General features: G+C 40.3%; 1 protein-coding gene across 1 annotated transcript in view; it reads left to right on the forward strand.

Moving 5' to 3' along the window:
- The window catches only part of LRRC74A (leucine rich repeat containing 74A), a 49,151-nt gene that overhangs the window by 18,078 nt on the left and 13,617 nt on the right, over positions 1-17,456 (forward strand). Inside the window, exons 8-11 of the mRNA XM_036736394.1 lie at positions 81-166; positions 1,214-1,408; positions 5,532-5,627; positions 7,564-7,704. Coding sequence (XP_036592289.1) covers positions 81-166; positions 1,214-1,408; positions 5,532-5,627; positions 7,564-7,704 — 518 coding nt within the window. The remainder of the gene's footprint in view (positions 1-80; positions 167-1,213; positions 1,409-5,531; positions 5,628-7,563; positions 7,705-17,456) is intronic.

Consider the following 17,456-nt stretch of genomic DNA (forward strand, 5'->3'; position numbering starts at 1 on the left):
TACCATTATACAGAGCATGGTAACTTGGAAATGCGATACTCTTGGACATGTTTCATGTTAAAGTATCTTCTCATCCTCAGTCCTCAATGAAGGATTGCAGACATTGAACCTCAGCTGGAACCAACTACACTTGAAGGGGGCTGTGTCATTGTGTAACAGTCTCCGGGTAAGGTGCTCTCTCAACTGGTGGTGAGTAGGTTTCTGGGAAGGTGCCCAGTGCATCTCCCAGTACCATCATCATCATCATCATCATCATCATCATCACTTTCTTTGCTCTTCTCAGGCACCTGAGACTGGACAGTTGTCATGATACTAGGTCTCTGTTGGGCACCCATCCCCTAGTTCTGTCAGATGCTTAGCTTCCACCCAATCTGAATGTATAGTCATTGTAGACCACTCACTGACCATGTTGACTGCATCCAGACTCTGGTGCAGCAAATAAGCTTGGCCACAGACACACAAAGTAACCTAAGGGGTAAACCCACAAGCCCCTTACACCATTGGCTGACTCCTGTTGGAGATCAGTACACCAATGGAACGCACAGACACTGGTAGAAAATAAGGCAGGTCCTTTTCCCCTTTCCTTTTCCCTTTATACTATAATGCTCTGTATCCTTAAAAAATTATGATAGTCCATTCTCCCATACAATGGCAAAGCACTGGATCAAGCCTCCCACATAAATATCTATTTGCAAGCAACCTCTGTGAGGGCAGAAATCCTGTGGCACTCTCTGAAAGCAAATTGTCATATCTGCTCTCTTCCCATCTCTGTTGTTCCAATGCATTGCCTCCCCTGGTGTGCTAACAGTCTCCATCAGCAGGCTGTTTCTCAGATAAACAGTAAAGAGATAAATGGTAAGTACATTTGCCATTTAGTTCAAGTCCTCATGTCTTAGAAGTACATCCCATGAAGGGAAACTCACTCTGATGGAGGCCCAGGCAGTGATGTTGAGTCAATCTCAGAAAAGCAGTTCACAGCAACCATCAGGGACTAGCTAAGCTCATAGTTGGAAGTCCAGATACTTAAGAGCCTGGACACTAGAAGGATGTATCCAGAGAAGGCAAATTCTTCCTGATTCTATCCTTCTGGTTACTGGGGTATCTTATTGAAGTGGGATAGATGGTTATGGAGAAGGAGATGTAAATCAGTACTCATCAATTAATGTGCAACATACAACCTTTATTCCTATGCTATTCTGCCCTTTCCCTGAAGCTCAATATTACACTGAAGACTTTGGACGTTTCTTGGAACGGCTTTGGTAATGAAGGCGCTCAGGCCCTGGGGGATGCACTCAGAGTCAACTCTACTCTGGCCTATCTGAATATCAGCAGCAACCACCTGAACAATGAAGGGGCCATCAAGTTGGGCAGGGGACTAGAGTTCAATGAAACCCTCAGAATTTTAAAGGTAAAGTTGTCTCAACTGGACTTGGGTCACTGGGTACAAATGGGCACAAATAAATGGGACCTGATGTCAGCGATATCCGTGATAACACTTCAGGAGAGTCAAGGTTAGGCATGCCTCACAATCTATGAAGCAGAGCCATCAGGAGGAATGTTTGCCCTTGGGGCAAATGCCACCAATCATGCCCAGGAGAAGTAACAGAAAATAAGCACTCACTTGGAGGGGAAAGAAGCAAACAAGACAGAAACCCTGAGGCATAAGCTGAAAGCTGCTACTAGGGAGGTCAGTCATAGGAAAAGAGGAAGGAACTCAGTCCGGCATGTCACCTGACGCTTCCTATTGGTGGATGAAGGGCTAGACGTGGAGTCAGGAAGACAGATTTCAGATCTTGCCTCGGATAACTTGCTAGCTGCATGACTTAGGCAAATCACTCTCTCGGCCTGCTCCTCTTCTGTAAAATGGGAATGGTAATACCGCCTCCCTCTCAGAGTTGTGAGGACCAAATGAGATGATGTATGTAAAGCACCTTCAATCAGTGGCTAAATTGTAGTTGTTATTATTTTAACTAATTATTCTTGCCAAGTAGGTGCTAAGTAAGCTTTGATATTTCTGTGGTGCTTGTGGACATTCGGCACCCTGGGGCAAACTCCTGACCACCCCTTCCTAGGGGTATGCCATTGCAGAGTTTGCCTCTGTTAGTTCAGGGGGGCACATGCCGACTGCCCTTTGGGCAGGTGTCCATAATTTCAGTTTGAGCGGTGTAGTTATAGACATATGCTAAAAGCTGAGAAAGCCATGGCAGAATCTCATCACTGCCAGGGAATGTCAGACTGGCTGCATGGTTTCTAGGCACACCCAAGCAGCTGTAGCATTATTGTGATGTATTTCATGGATCACAGGCTAAGCGAGAGCCAAGGAATCAGCCTAGTTTCTGCGCACTGTACCCTAACTCCTGCGTGAATTTCGTGTGGCTCCTTGTTTTGGATCCAACGACAAAGGGGGAAAGTTCTGTCTGTGGCATTTTCATGGTTCCTCAGAGGATGAGGAACTCTAGGGAGCCTCTCCTTGTTTATTCATGGGATCATTACAGGAGGGGGTTAAGGACTTGGGTCTAAGTCAGAGAAGTCACTGTGAGAACAACATGCCCGTGAGGAAATTCAATCCCAGACTCTGCTGGCTAATGCATCCCTGAGTGTCATCTGAGGTGGCTCCTCCCACTCATGAGAGAGTAGTAGCAAGGAAAAGCACTAAGACTCAAGTCTTGACATTTGGGTACTGGGCTGTTTCTTACTGGGGAGGGTGCAAATGCTTCTTTGCCATAGACAAAAAAATTCATCTGTGTAGTCTATGTAAGTGGCTTGTCTTGTGTATGTTAATTCATAATGTGTAAGCTTTTCTGACTGCTAGAAACAGATGAAAGGGAAGGGAGGGGAGGAGAGGGGAGAATGGAACCCCCTGGTTAGAAGTTAGTGAGTTAGAAAATTTCTATCATACTGGGTAGCCAGTATAGACCGCAATACTTTTACCTGAGCTAGGGCATGAAACTGTATCAATGGACAACTAAGAGCTATTTTACCCACATGCACAGGTTAAGCCACCACCTCTGTGATGTCAGTGCCCCCCCAAAGATGTGATGTCCTATGAAACTTGCACCTTCTCTCTTTCTCTTCTCTCTCTCTCTCTCTCTCTCTCTCTCTCTCTCTCTCTCTCTCTCTCTCTTTCTCTCTCTCTCCAGCTCACTCTCCCCACTCTGGCTTCACATTGACAAGCTTGAGGGTTTTTCTATAGAGGGGCAGGACTGATCACATTCTCAACCATACTTCTACAACTCAAACTTTCAGGTTCCTAGGGATAACCTTCACATAAGGAAGATACAATCTTAGGACTCACCACTGTAACTACTAAGCCCCCACTGGTGTGTTTCTTATTTATACAAAACCATTCAAAATGAAACCATTGATTCAAAAATAAAATAGTTACTAAAGCAAGAAGGGGAATAAATATAACCTTTACTCAAGAACGGGCCAAAGCAATTATAATAACATTTACTTAAAAGAAGGCAAAAGCCAGAATAATTATTACCTTTAGCTGATAAAAGGCAAAAGTAGGAATAATTGAAATATAACAATATAGTCATAAATTTGGGGTATACTGTCCCACAGATGCATGCAGTGCCAGAAATGCACATTCGAAACCTAGCAGAGCAGCACATGAGCAGGGAAATTCACGTGCCCAGATAACTCATGACTCTGAATGGCAGACCCTAATGTCCTTTATCCCTTTAGAGAATAGTCTGTACCATGTGTCCCTTGTTGGATAAAACTGCTTCTTTGCTATTTGCTTCCTTCTGTTCCTCATAGTTCTTCTGTTGGTCAAGGCTGCTTTTCTGCTATTTTGGGGGCTTTTGAAGCAGCATCAAACACTTTTAGTATACAGCCACCCTTGTCAGTATATTGGGAAACTGTTGGGTTCTTTTAGCAAAAATATATCAGCTACAGTCAAAACAGTAACAAAGCCTTTTTCCCTCTCTCTTCCCCCCACCCCGCCGCCTTTAGCAGTAAAGGTAAACACAGACACCCCTGATAAGTTTCCCCTCTTTCAGGTTGTAGGCAATTGTAGAGAACAATTAATCCAGACAGCTTTCCACACTGCAGCAGGATTCAGCTCACTAATCATATTCCAGCAGCTACAGAGCCTGTTTGGCCTCAGTCAGCACTCTCAGCTAACTCATTCTTTCTACAGCCAGTCAGCTCTCAGCAAAGTAATGTCTTTCTTCCGATCAGAATGGCTCCCATAAAAACAACTGCCAAGACTGTGTATCACTTCACTTCTTGTTACCTTCTATATTTTCAGTGTCTTCTGTTCCAAACTCCTTCTGTAATGAACTTCTTCACCTGCTTCTATCTTCATCTGGTAATTTCCTACTTCTTCTCCCATGACTTATAATACCTCTAATCAGGGCTTCCCCATAAGCAGTGACCAATCTCTAACTTATGATGTGAAACTCATCTTCTGCTACATGTGCCTCCATTAATGCTTAATTATATTATATAATCCATGCTAAAAAAAAAAACAGTCCCTAGTATCCCTAATTTCTCAGTTGTAGCCTTCAAAGCTTTGAAAGTAGTTCATATGTAAATGAGCCGATGGAAGGGCACAACGGATAGAGTGCTGGGCCTGGAGTCAAGAAGACTCATCTTCATGGATTTAAATCTCATCTCAGACACTTAACTAGCTGTGTGACTCTGAGCAAGTCACTTCACCCTATTTGCCTCAATTTCCTCATCTGTAAAATGAATTGGAGAAGGAAATGGCAAACCACTCTAGTATCTTTGCCAAGAAAACCCTAAATTGTGTCATGAAGAGTCAGGCATAACTGAAATGACTGAACAGCAGCAACAAAAAATGAGCCAAAGGACCACAATACTTTGAAGCCATCTTTAACCCAGTCAAAGAGATCCTTTAAGTGCATTCACCCGAAGAGTTTTCTCTCAGGTCTTCAGAACAGTCTATTTCTCCTCAAGCATTTTTATTGAAGGAACGGTGTTTCTTCTCAAGCTGATTTTTATCAGTATTCCCTTCACAAATGCCCCTTTTGTTGCCTTTTTAAACAACCAAAATGTCCATATACAAAAGAGACAAATCCATACTGATGAAAAAGTGGACACTAAACCAAGAGAGCTTAGCCCTGAAAAGACATCCGTAGCTAAGGGGACCAGATCAATGTAAAATCACTTTTTCAGCATTTTTTCCCCTTCACGCACTCTGTGCTCCAGCCAAACTGGACTATGAACTGTTCCCCATCTTCATCTTGCCCTCTGCCGAGTCTTTGCATTCACACAGACACCCTGTCTCATGTCTGATACTCATACACTTTTCATTTCAGTCTTTTGAAAACCTTTCCTTTAAAATCTATTTCAAGAGCCACCTCCTTCATTAAGTCTTCAATGATTCCCCCCAGCTTGAGAGGATTCTCTCACTTCTCAGGCTCTCATTGTTCTGTTTGACATTTCCTATTCACTTTTCCCATTCTAAACTCTATTATATTTTAATAAAAGTTTGTTAGATGAATTAATGATGAATCTTTACCAAACTTCAACCTTCTCCTGTTTCATTTCTCCTGCAGATGTCCCAAAATCCTGTGACTGTGGAAGGGGCACTGTCACTTGTCTTGTCTGTCAAGAGGAACCCCAAAAGCAGATTGGAGGAGATCGACATCTCAGTAGGTGACCCTACCAGCCTAGGCTAACATATTGATAGAGTAGGCAGTTCCCTACATAATGGGATTTGAGGAGCACTGTAGGGCTCCTCCCTTTTTTCCAAAACAATTTCGGGTATATCGGACCCTATGCCAATCCGGTAAAGTAAGCAAGTAGCTATCAATATTTACAGACAAGGTAAAGAAGACCCAGAGAGGTCAACTGATTTGTTCAAAGTCCTACAACTTGGTAGTTGTAGCATCAGATCTCCTGATGCTTGATCCAGTCCTCTAGCCATCTTGGATTTAAATGTCACTGTGTATTTGGGAGGGGCCAGATCTGTGACTTCATTAGCAAAGGGAACTGCTAGCAAGGAAACTCCCTCTACCAATGTGAATCCATAACTATTCAGTCTCAGAGAGTTGCCTTGGACTCTGGCAGGTCATTTGACTTTCCCAGGATCACACAGTCAACACAGGTGGAGCCTGAACCCAGATCTTCCTGACTCTGAAGAGAGCCCTTTTCCCTCTCCATAATGATCCTACTCCATCCCCATTTACTCAAATACTTAAATATTTCTGTGATCCACAGACTTGGACAGACTTGGACTCCAACAATGCATATTGCAACCCATCCATATCTGCATAGCCTGAGTATTGTCTGCCATCAGTTTGCCAGAGAGGATCTAACCAATGTGCTGGAGGCCTCCTTTGCTTACTCCCAACATCCAGAGGATACCATTTACCTGTCATCCTTTGCTCTTACAATGTGGCTATACTCAGTTTTTTGTAGCATACATATTTCCCTGATTACATCTTTTACTCCTGTTCTTCATTGAAGTTCCTCATTGCCAAGTGCTCACACCCACCATTTTGCAAATTAGAAAACAGGTTTAGAGAAGTCATATGACTAGCCCAAGGTCACACTGATCATATAAAGGCAGTGAGACCTGAGTTCAAATCTGGCCTCAGACACTTATTAGCTATGTGACTCTAGGCAGTCAATAAAAACCTCTGTTTGCCTTAGTTTCCTCCACTGTAAAATAAGGATAACCCTACTTGATGGGTTGTTGTGAGGATAAAATGAGATAACATTTTTAAAGTACTTAGCCCAGCAGCTGACAACACAGTAAGCACTACATAAATGCTTATTCCCTTTATATGTCACTTGAACTCAGGTTTTTCCACTACATGAATGAATGAATGAATAAGTGAAAAGGCATTTACTAAGCTCCTACTATCATCTAGGCACCATGCTAGGCACTAGGAATACAAATACAAAAGTGAGACAGTCCCTGCTCTCAAGAAGCTTCCATTCCAATGGAGGAAGACTAAGAAAGAAAGAAAAGAGAGGCAGGGAGGGAGGAAGGAAGGAAGGAAGGAAGGAAGGAAGGAAGGAAGGAAGGAAGGAAGGAAGGAAGGAGGGAAAGAAGAAGGAAGGAAGAAAGGTGGAAGAAAGATGGATGGATGGATGGATGGATGGATGGATGGATGGATGGACAGGTAGATGGCTGAAGATACACATATGTATGTACATATGTTTGTATATGTGTATGTATACACACACACACAACTGGGTAGCATCTGCTAGAGCTTATGACCATTAAGAACTTCACGTCACCTCAATGCCATCCTGAAGCAGAGGAAGAGCACATGAGCTTGAATGCAACAAGTTCTTACATGGTTTGCTAAAACATCATTGTCAAGACATTACTTCCTATACCATATATACACACACAAAATTGAGAAGTACAATTAGGATTACAGTACAATACAGCACCATATGGTTGTGGTGGTAACTGTTAGTAATAAGCAATATATTTCAGTATAGGATACTAGTATGTTAGAATACCAAACCAATGACCAAAGTTAGGAAGAAAGCTTATACCTAGACCAGAGCTTCTTTCCCTATAGTACTTTTCTGTGATCTACATCACCTCTCCTTTCCCTTCTCCATCAGAATGTGTTGGTGACTGAAGGATTTGTGAAACAGCTAGACGGAGTCTTCTTTGTTCATCCTGAGCTAGATGTGATCTATGGTGAAGTGGTAGGCACTATCAGCAAGTCAGTTATGTCACCAGTTGCTTTAAAGGTGATAAAGGTAAGCACTCCTCTTCCTTCTTTCTCTTGCCTACTGAGCCCCCTGGCAAAAGAGAAAATCTTGCTTTCAACCCCAATTCAGCTTCTTAGGACACACTAAGGCTGTGCCTCTACCCTCCTATGAGAAATGCAATGTGGTCTTCCTTTAAGGAAATGGAATATTCTCCTTGGCTATGAAATTATTGTACAAGGCCTGATATAAGGCCTGATCATTCCTGGAGAAGGAGAACAACTGGGAATGACTGGAAATTCTTGAGAAGTTAAAGATGGAGTCTCCCATCACCCTGTGCTTACCATAGCCTATTCTGGCAAGTGCCACCTCTTCAATTCAATTTAGTTCAACCAAACAAACATACATTAAATGCCTTCTATGTACAAGGCACTGTGTTATGCTTTAGGAAACATGAATACATTTTTGATCTCATTATTATGAACATTCTGTTCAAAGATGCGATTGCAACCCTCCATGCCCCACCTTCCTGGTTTTCTCTGCTTTCTAAATTCAATTGTATCTGAATTAACTTCCTTCTGTCTCCCCCTTCCCCACCCATTGAATAGGTAAGAAAAACAAAACCCATTACAAACATGTAGTATCAAGTAAAACAAATTCCAGAATTAGCCTTGTCCAAAAAAAGAAAAAGAAAAGAAATAGTTTCAATCTACACTCTGAGCCTCTAGCTGGACTCCAGTTCTCTAACAGGAGGTGGACAGCATGTTTCCTCGTGAGTCCCTTGGAACTGTGGCTGATCATTGTGTTGATATGAGTTTCGAAGACTTTCAAAGTTGTTATCTTCACAATAGTGTTGTTATAATTGTATAAATTATTCTCCTGATTTCTGCTGTCTTCACTCACAATTCTTCCTAGGTTTTTTCTGAAACCCTTCCAATCATTTCTTACAGCATAATTAGTATTCCTATACATTCATATACCATAACTTGTTCAGCCATTCCCCAATTGATGGGTGCCGCCTCAGTTTATAATTCTTTACCACCATGAAAAAAAAGCTGCTATTACTATTTTTGTACATATGGTTCATTTTCCTCTTTCTTTGATCTCTGGGTATATAACTAGTAGCAGTGTTACTGGATCAAAGGATATGAACAGTTTTATAGCTTTTGGGATATAGTTCCAAATTGCTTTCCAGAATGACTGGTCCAATCCACAGCTCTACCAACAGAGCGTTAATGTACTTGTTTTCCCACAGTGCCTCCAGAACTTGTTGTTTTCCTTTTTTTTTTTAAACTTTGCCAATCAAATGAGTGAGATGACACCTCAGAATTTTCTTAATTTGCATTTCTCTAATTATTAATGGTTTAAAGCATTTTTTCATATGGCAGTGAATAGCTTGGATTTGTTCTTCTAAAAACTGATATGAATCAGTTCCTGATATATCTTGGAAATGTGACTTTTATCAGAGAAACTTGCTGCAAATTTTTTCCAAGTTCCTGATTCTCTTTTAATTTTAGATGCATTGAATTTATTTTACAAAAATTTTTTAGTTTTATAAAAATCAAAATTGTCTATTTTACCTCCTGTGAACTTCTTTATCTCTCTCTCTTAGTCATGAATTCTTCCTCTATCCACTGATCTGACATGTTAATTTCTTGTGTACTCTTCTAATTCTTTCATGGTGTCACGTTTTATGTATAAATCATGTAACCATTTGGAGTTTGTCTTAGTAAGTCATGTGAGATGTTTGTCTAAATCTAATTTCTGACAGGCTACTTTGAAGTTTTCCCAAGTTTTTGCTGAATTACTGAAAGTTCTTGCCCCAAAAGCTGGGATCTTTGGGTTTATCCAATACCAGGCTACTGTGCATGTTTGCTGCTATATATTGTATAACTAATCTGAACCCCTTATCAACCTCTCTATTTCTTACCCAATAGCAAATTGTTCTGATAATTATAGCTTTGTAGTATAGTTTAAGATCTAAAACTTCTAGGATCCCTTACTTCCCAATTTTTTCATTAATTCCTTTCATATTCTTGGCCTTTTTGTGCCATGAATTTTGCTATTATTTTTTCTAGCTCTACAAAGCTACCCTTTGATAGTTTGATTGGTGTAGCACTGAATAAGTAAACTAATTTAGATAGTATTGTCATTTTTATTATATTGGCTCAGTTAACCCAGGAGCAATTAATAGTTCTCCAGTTATTTGGAACCTATCTTTTTTGTATAAGGATGGGTTTGTATGTTCATACAGTTCCTGTGGGTGTTTTAGCAGGCAGATTCTCAAGTACTTTATACTGTTTCCATTTACTTTAAAGGGAATTTCTCCTATGTCTTTCTGCTGGATTTTTTTGGTAATATACCTAAATACTGATAATTTATGGGGGCTTCTTTTATATCCTGAAATTTTGCCGAAGTTGTTGTATTTGGGTCTATTTCGTACTTTGTCAAAAGCTTTGTTTCACTTTTTTTAGTTAATTTTCTAGTATTCTTTAAATAAACCATCATTTTGTTAAGTAAACCAAAATGATAATTTTATCCTCATTGCCTATGCTTATTCCTTCTTTTTTCTTGCCTTATTGCTATAGCTAGTATTCCTAGCACAATATTGAATAGTTATGATGATAATGGACATCCTTGCTGTGCCCCTTATCTTATTGAAAAGACTTCTCACTTATTCTTATCACAGATAATGTTGGTTTTTCATTTTAGATACTACTTTTATTTTTTTAAGGAAGGCTCCATTTATTCCTATTATTTCCAGTATTTTTAACAGGAATGGATATTATAATTTTTCAAAAACTTTTTTTGGATGTATTGATATAAACATGTGGCTTTTGTTGTTTTTGTTATTTAAATGGTCAAATATGTTTATAATGTTCCTAACATTGAACCAGCCCTGCGATTCCTGTTACAGATCCAGTGCATGATCTTTGTGATGTGTTGCTCCAGTCTCCTTGCTAATATTTTATTTAAACTTTTGCATCAATACTCTTTTGGGATATTGGTCTATAGCTTTAGTTCTCTGTTTTAACTCTCCCTGGCTTACGTATCGAGACCATATTTGTGTCTCAAGGAGAATGTGGTAGAACTTCAACTTTTCCTATTTTTTCAAACAGCTTATGTAGTATTGGAATTAATTGTTCTTTAAATGTTTGGTAGGATTCATTTATAAATCCATCTGGTCCTGGGATTTTTTCTTTGGGAGTTCATTTATGGCTTTTCCTTATTTCCTTTTGACACCACAAGGATACCAATGAAGCAGGTGGGATATCTTAATGGTTTTCCTTCTCTCACCATTGTACTAGACCATAAAAGACAATGTTCTTTGTACTACTGACCTTCATAATTACGTGTTTGCAATGTTTTGCAGCCTGCTCACACAATCTATTTATATCTTGATTGCCCTTCAGGCAATCCTCAATTTCAGTCAGAGACTATAATGTTCCATGGCCTGCAGCCATATAATAAACACTAGAAAAATATTGGTTTAAGAGAAGATAAACCTTTGGTTCATGGAGAAACTTAGAGGCATTAAAACAATTTTTCATTTCCCCAATTGCCTGGAGAAGTGACATGATATTCCATACAAAGAGTAGTACTTAGAGTTAGAACATCCAAGGCTCAAATCTCATTTCTAATTGTGTAACCCTGGGAAAATCAATCAAAACTCCTCAGTGTCCCTCAGTGTCTCTAGGGCTTTGTACGCCCAACACCTAGCACACCTTAAGTTGCAGGGCAGGTATTAATCCACATTGGTAAAAAAGAATTCCCTCACTAGCCATTCCCTGTGCCAATGAAATTATAGATTCTATTAAAAAATCCGGTCTTCTCCTCTTCCTGTTTCATTCTGAGTCCAACTTGTCCATTTGCAGTGTCTGTCCAATATGCATGTGTGTATATGTGTGTATATATAATATGTATCAATTATATACATGTATGCATGCATATATATTTGTGTACATATACATAGTATGTATATACTATGGCAAATCTAGAAAACATACTAAAAAGCAGAGACTTCACCTTGCTTGCAAAGATCCATATAAGTCAAAGTTATGGTTTTTCCAGTAGCAATGTATAGCTGTGAAAGTTGGATTATAAGGAAAGCTGAGCACTACAGAACTGATGCTTTTGAATTGTAGTGCTGGAGAAGACTTTTGAGAGTTCCTTGGAGAGAAAGGAGATCAAATCAGTCAATACTTAAAGAAGTTAATTCAGGCTGTTCACTGAATACTGAATACTGAAGCTGAAGCTTAAATACTTTGGCCGCATAATGAGAAGATGGGACTCATTGGAAAAGACCTTGATACTTAAAAAGACTGAAGGCAAAAGGAGAAGGGACAGCAGAGGATGAGATGATAGAGAGCATCATGGAAATAAACATGAACTTGGACAGACTTCAAGAGATAGTGGAGAATAGAGGTGCCAGCCATGCCTTGGCCCATAGGATGATGAAGAATAGGACGTGACTGAAGGACTGAGCAACAGAACAAATAAATATTTATGCATACATACATGCACACATACCTACTGAAACACATAGTGATGGACAAACTACAGGTTGTCCACTTAGCAACATGCCATAGTCCAGACAATAAGCAGTCTTCATCCACTTAAAAAACAAAAACAAAACAGGTCCTTCCCTCAAAAGCTTATAATCTATTGGAAGGATAAACAAAAAATAATTGCAATACAAAGTAAATTGAGAGAGGGAGCATTATTGCTAGAGAAATTAGTAAGTATTTACTGAGGCAGTGGCTCCTGAGCTGAGTCTTGAAGGAAGTTAAGGATTCTGAGAGGTGAAAAGGAGATAAGAGTGTTTTCTACATTTGGGGAATGGCTTATGCTAATGCATGGAATTGGAAGATGGAGTGTCAAGTTTGAAAAATTTCTAGTGGTCTAGTTTTACTGAAATACAGAATGTATGAAGGAAATAGCAGGAGATAAGGTTGGGTGAAGTGGTAAGAGTTGGGGCCAGTTTGTGATGGGCCTTAAATGTTAGGCTGAGGATATTTCTTTTGTCCTATAGAATGTTGCTGCTGTTACTGTTTGTCCTTCATTCTCGAAGAGGACCATGACATCAGTTTGGTGATGCCATGACATGCGAGTGAATTGGACTTAAGTGAGGGGGAGCTGTGCAGAGTCACCAGCCTCGCTCTCTCCTCTGGAGCCATCTGCGTCCAGTAGCCAAATATGGATCAAGACACCTGAAGATGGCCCAGGGTGCAGTGGGGAACGTTAGCCTTTTCAAGCTAAGGTCTTTAATAGGAAGCCAGTAAAGATCTTTGGGCAGGGGAATGATATGGCTAGATATGTTACTTGGGAAGAGTTACATAAAGTATGTCTTGGGTAGGGTTGAAACTAAAAGCAGAGAAACCAATTAGGAGATTAATGCTCTGTGTGTGTCTGTGTGTGTGTGTGTGTGTCTGTGTGTGTGTGTGTGTGTGTGTGTGTGTGTGTATAAAGAGAAGGGGATGAGTATATAAGATTGTCTATGTGGAATTGACAAGACTTAGCAGCTGATTGGCTATGAGAAATGAGGGAGAAGGAAGACTCAGTGATGACTCCATTCTTGTGAACCTGCATAACTAAGAGGATAGCAACAACTTCAGCAGAAATAGGGAAATCTTGAGGATATGTGGGTTTGGGGAGAAGGATAACAAATTCTGTTTTGGATGTGTTGAATTTGAGGCGTTAATTAGACATCCAAGTGGAAATATCCAGCCATCAGCCTAGCCGTATGGGACTAGAGTTCAAGAGGATTATTAGGGATGGAAAGTCGTTTGTGTACATGTGGTAATTGAATCCATTGAGCTTTCCATGAAATAGTCCCCGATCCCTAGTCCCCACAGCTGAAAATGTTCTTTCCCTCCTCAAATCTTGCTAGAGCATTTTCCTTGTCACTCCTCTTTTCCTCCTTCACTCTCTTGTGTTATCTCCTTGAGGACAGGGACTGTGTCAGCTTTCATCTTTGTGTGTTTGGCACCCCTAGCACACCTTAAAAATAGTAGGTGCTTAACAAATATCTGTAGAAATGGAAAGAGTCAATATTAGAATCGTGGATCTGCTGACTCCTGGTCCAGCATTTGTTCCTCTGTAACCTGGGATGAACTGAATATTCAGCTGTCCTTAACAGGACAGGACTCAGCGAAACTGGACTCGTGGTTTCACTGGCATAGGGATGAAGAAAATCCCTCTACCAATACAAGTTGCTATCCTCTCTGCTATTCATAGTCTCAGTAAGCTGCCTGGAGCACTGACAAGTTAAGTGACTACCCAGGGTTACACAGCCACTACATGTCTCAGGGGAGGACTTGAACCCAGGTTTCCCTGACTCAACAGCCAGCTCTCTATACACCTGATGCCTCTCTGCCCTAAGTAAAAAACAGTAATGATCAAGACTGTTGAGTTAACTCATGAATGTAAGAAGCCTGCTGCTATATGCACATCAGTTACACTTAGGTTAATAGCAATGAGGACATGATACAGTTACAGGTAAAAACAGTCATTCTACCTAGAGCTGTCTCCTGTCACTAATTCATCTGTATCTGTGCCACAGTATCCAGGACTAAGCAATGGAAAGCAAACTCAATATTCCAGTAGTGTTGAACAGAAGGTAGTATAAGGTTAAGACTATTACTGAGATATGAAGCCTTTTCTTCCTGTGGGTGAGACAAGGGCAGCTGAAAATGAGAGGAAATATGCTCTGCAAAGCAGCAATAGGCCTGTTGTGCCTGTGGGCAAGAGCTATACTATGTTCTGCTTAATGTACAAGAACAAAAGCTTCAAATTAAAAGGTAACTAGAAAAGTAATCCTCAGAGTACATACCAAGCTAGAGCTCAACAATACAGAATGTCAAATTTACGTAATTGATAAAGTTAGAGGCTGGCTTGTTTTGTATCAGGCTTGAACCTAAGGAATTCCCATTGTATTTCAGATGGCAACACCCACTGGCAGTGCCTGGTATTGCTGATCAGTTCTATTAAGGATGATAAATATAAACCTTCTATTTATTGTTTTTCAGTTATGTCCAACTCTTTTGTGATCTCATTTGGGTTTATTGGGGTTTTTTGGCAAAGATACTGGAGTGGTTTGCCATTTCCTTCTCCAGCTCATTTTATGGAAGAGAAAACTGAGGCAAACAGAGTTAAGTGACTTGCCCAGGGTCACACAGCTAGTAAGTGTCTGAAGCCAGATTTGAATTCAGGTCTTTCTGACTTTAGGCCCAGCACTCTATCCATTGTGCCTTCTAGCTGCCTGGCAAACCTTGTATACTACTCCCATTAACCCCCAACTTTTCTGGTTTGGTCTTAGCATCAAAACCACATAATAGATGTCGGGGTGGAAGTAGGGAATCATAATAAAAATATAAAAATTTTTGTATATAGCTTGCTTGTAAATCGTTGTTTGGATGTTATCTCCCCCATTAAACTGCACATTTCTTGAGTGCAGGGAATGTCTTTCACCTTTCTTTGTATCCCCAGTGCTTGGCATAGGACCTGGCACATAGTAGGCATGTAACAAATTTTTATTGACTGACCTACAGTGATGAAAGAGACAAATGCAAGATAGAGAGAGAAAAAGCCTAGGAGCTAGAATAATATGCCATCTTGTGGGAGAATGGAAAAGAAGACACCTCCTCCCTCTCTTAGGTGGACAGAAGATTAAAGGATGGAGACCAGTGGTAGGAAGAGAAAGGAAATAAAAGGATTCTAAAAGTAGGAGATCTGAAGAACTTGGCAATACTTTACCTACAAAAACCTAGAGGGACCAAACTGGGGCCAAAAGGAGAGGACTTTGGCTACTTAGGGCTGCATTTAGACCCTCGGCCTCCACATGTCCCCCATTTAAGTCTCCCATCCCTCTTTACCAAGAGAAGAGACAAGTGGTTCTAAGGGCAAACACTTTACTTAATTAAAGTTATATGATTTCCCAGAGTTTTTCTTGTGCTGTCCTTCCTGAGAAGCTGATCAGGATGAATGGGGCATGAAGGAACAATGAATGCCAATCAAAAATATCCAGACAAAAGGGGAAAAGAACTAAATTCTGGAAGCTACGAATGTGGACTTAGGAATTCCTCTATGTAGGAAAAGTTTCTATGATTCAGAGAAGATATAGAATGAAAAGAAGAATCAGTTGTGGAAGAGAAATCTTTGACCCAGATCTAAACTCTGAAGTTGCTGCAAGACACTGATAGTAAGAATGGTTTGCTTTTTTATACTGTGGCATACCCAGAATGCCATGGGACTGACCACCAAATTAACCTTTTCCTTAATCATAAATTTTCATGTCTACTGCTTTTGTTTTCTTCAGGGGAAACATATCTCTCTAAAAAGAGAACATAAATCAATGGTAAAATAGCCTTTAGAGAAAGGTCCCAGACCCTCATTGACATAGGGAATTCCTAAATGAAGAAACTCTCTCTACCAAGGCAGGTCCACACCTTCTCTATCATTTATGGTCCTGAAGCCCTGAAAGTTAAAGAACATGCCCAGGATCATAAAGCCAGTGCAAGTAAGGAATAGGACCAGAGTTCAGGTCTTCATGGCTTGGAAGGCAGTTCTCCATCCTCAATACCAGTCTTTGCCTTGCTGATATTTACAAAATCCCACTTTTTTAGAGCAATAGTTGTTCCCCAAAGTGAGATACCTGTAATGATAAGCCAGGAAAGAGGGAAAGGAAGTATCCATCTGGATCTTTCCCAAAACACTATCCTCAGATAGCCTAAGAGGGAAAAACAGAGAATCATTGGGTCTGCCTAGAAGGTAATTAATTCTGTCTCTTCCTATTAAGACTATCATCATGAGGATCCCATCTCCAAGTGGGACTTCTCTACATTTCCCTAGCAGAAACTTAAAGCTGTCCACTCTTAAATGGTTATAGGATGTTTCTGCTAATGCTGCGTCCTGAATCTCAGCATTGTGTGCTATGATGGTGGGATGAACTGTGGCTAGCATCCTCTGATGGAAGGCCCGCTCAGTCCTATGAGACAAGATTTACACGAACCATAAGAATAATAACTGACATTTATTTACCGCTTTAAGTTTTGCCAAAGGCTTTATCATATGTTATCTCATTTGATTCCCCAAGAACACTGTGAAGTAGGTGCCATTATCATACTCATTTTATCAATGAGCAAAAAAAGTTTTGAGAGGTTACATGGCCCAGGGCTACAGAGCTAGTAAGTGTCTGAGGCAGGATTGTAACTCAGGGCTATCTACCTCCAAGTGCAATGTTCTATCCACTATACTCAGTTACAATTGACATTTATGTGGTGCCTTAAAGTTTGCCAAGAACTTTATATCGATCAACTACAGAGGGAGTTACACAGCATAGCGAATAGGGCATTGGGCCTGAGATCTAACCTCAGACACTAGCTATGTAGACCCAGAATGACCCACTTAACCTCTTCTTGCCTCAGTTTCCTTATCTGTAAAGTGAAGATAGTAATAGCACCTATCTGCCAGGATTTTGTGAGGATAAAATTAGATAAAACTTGTTCAAGTACTGTACAGATGTTCAGTATTAATATTATTATTATTTACCTCATTTGAGTTCCACAACTTTGAGGGAAGTAGGACAAGCATTACTATCTTCACTTTACAGATGAGGAAACTGAGGCTGTCCCTTCTTGTCTCCACCTGCTAGCCCCTCAACTTCATTCAAATCTCAGCTAAAGTCTAACATTCTATAAGAAGCCTTTCCCAAGCCTCCTTCACCTTAGTGTCTTCCTTCTGAAACTACTCCAAATATATGCGCATGTGTGTATGTATGTGCACACATATACGCATATGTACAT

This window comes from Trichosurus vulpecula, chromosome 8 (genome assembly GCF_011100635.1).
Source record: "Trichosurus vulpecula isolate mTriVul1 chromosome 8, mTriVul1.pri, whole genome shotgun sequence".
In the NCBI taxonomy this organism is placed as follows: domain Eukaryota; kingdom Metazoa; phylum Chordata; class Mammalia; order Diprotodontia; family Phalangeridae; genus Trichosurus; species Trichosurus vulpecula.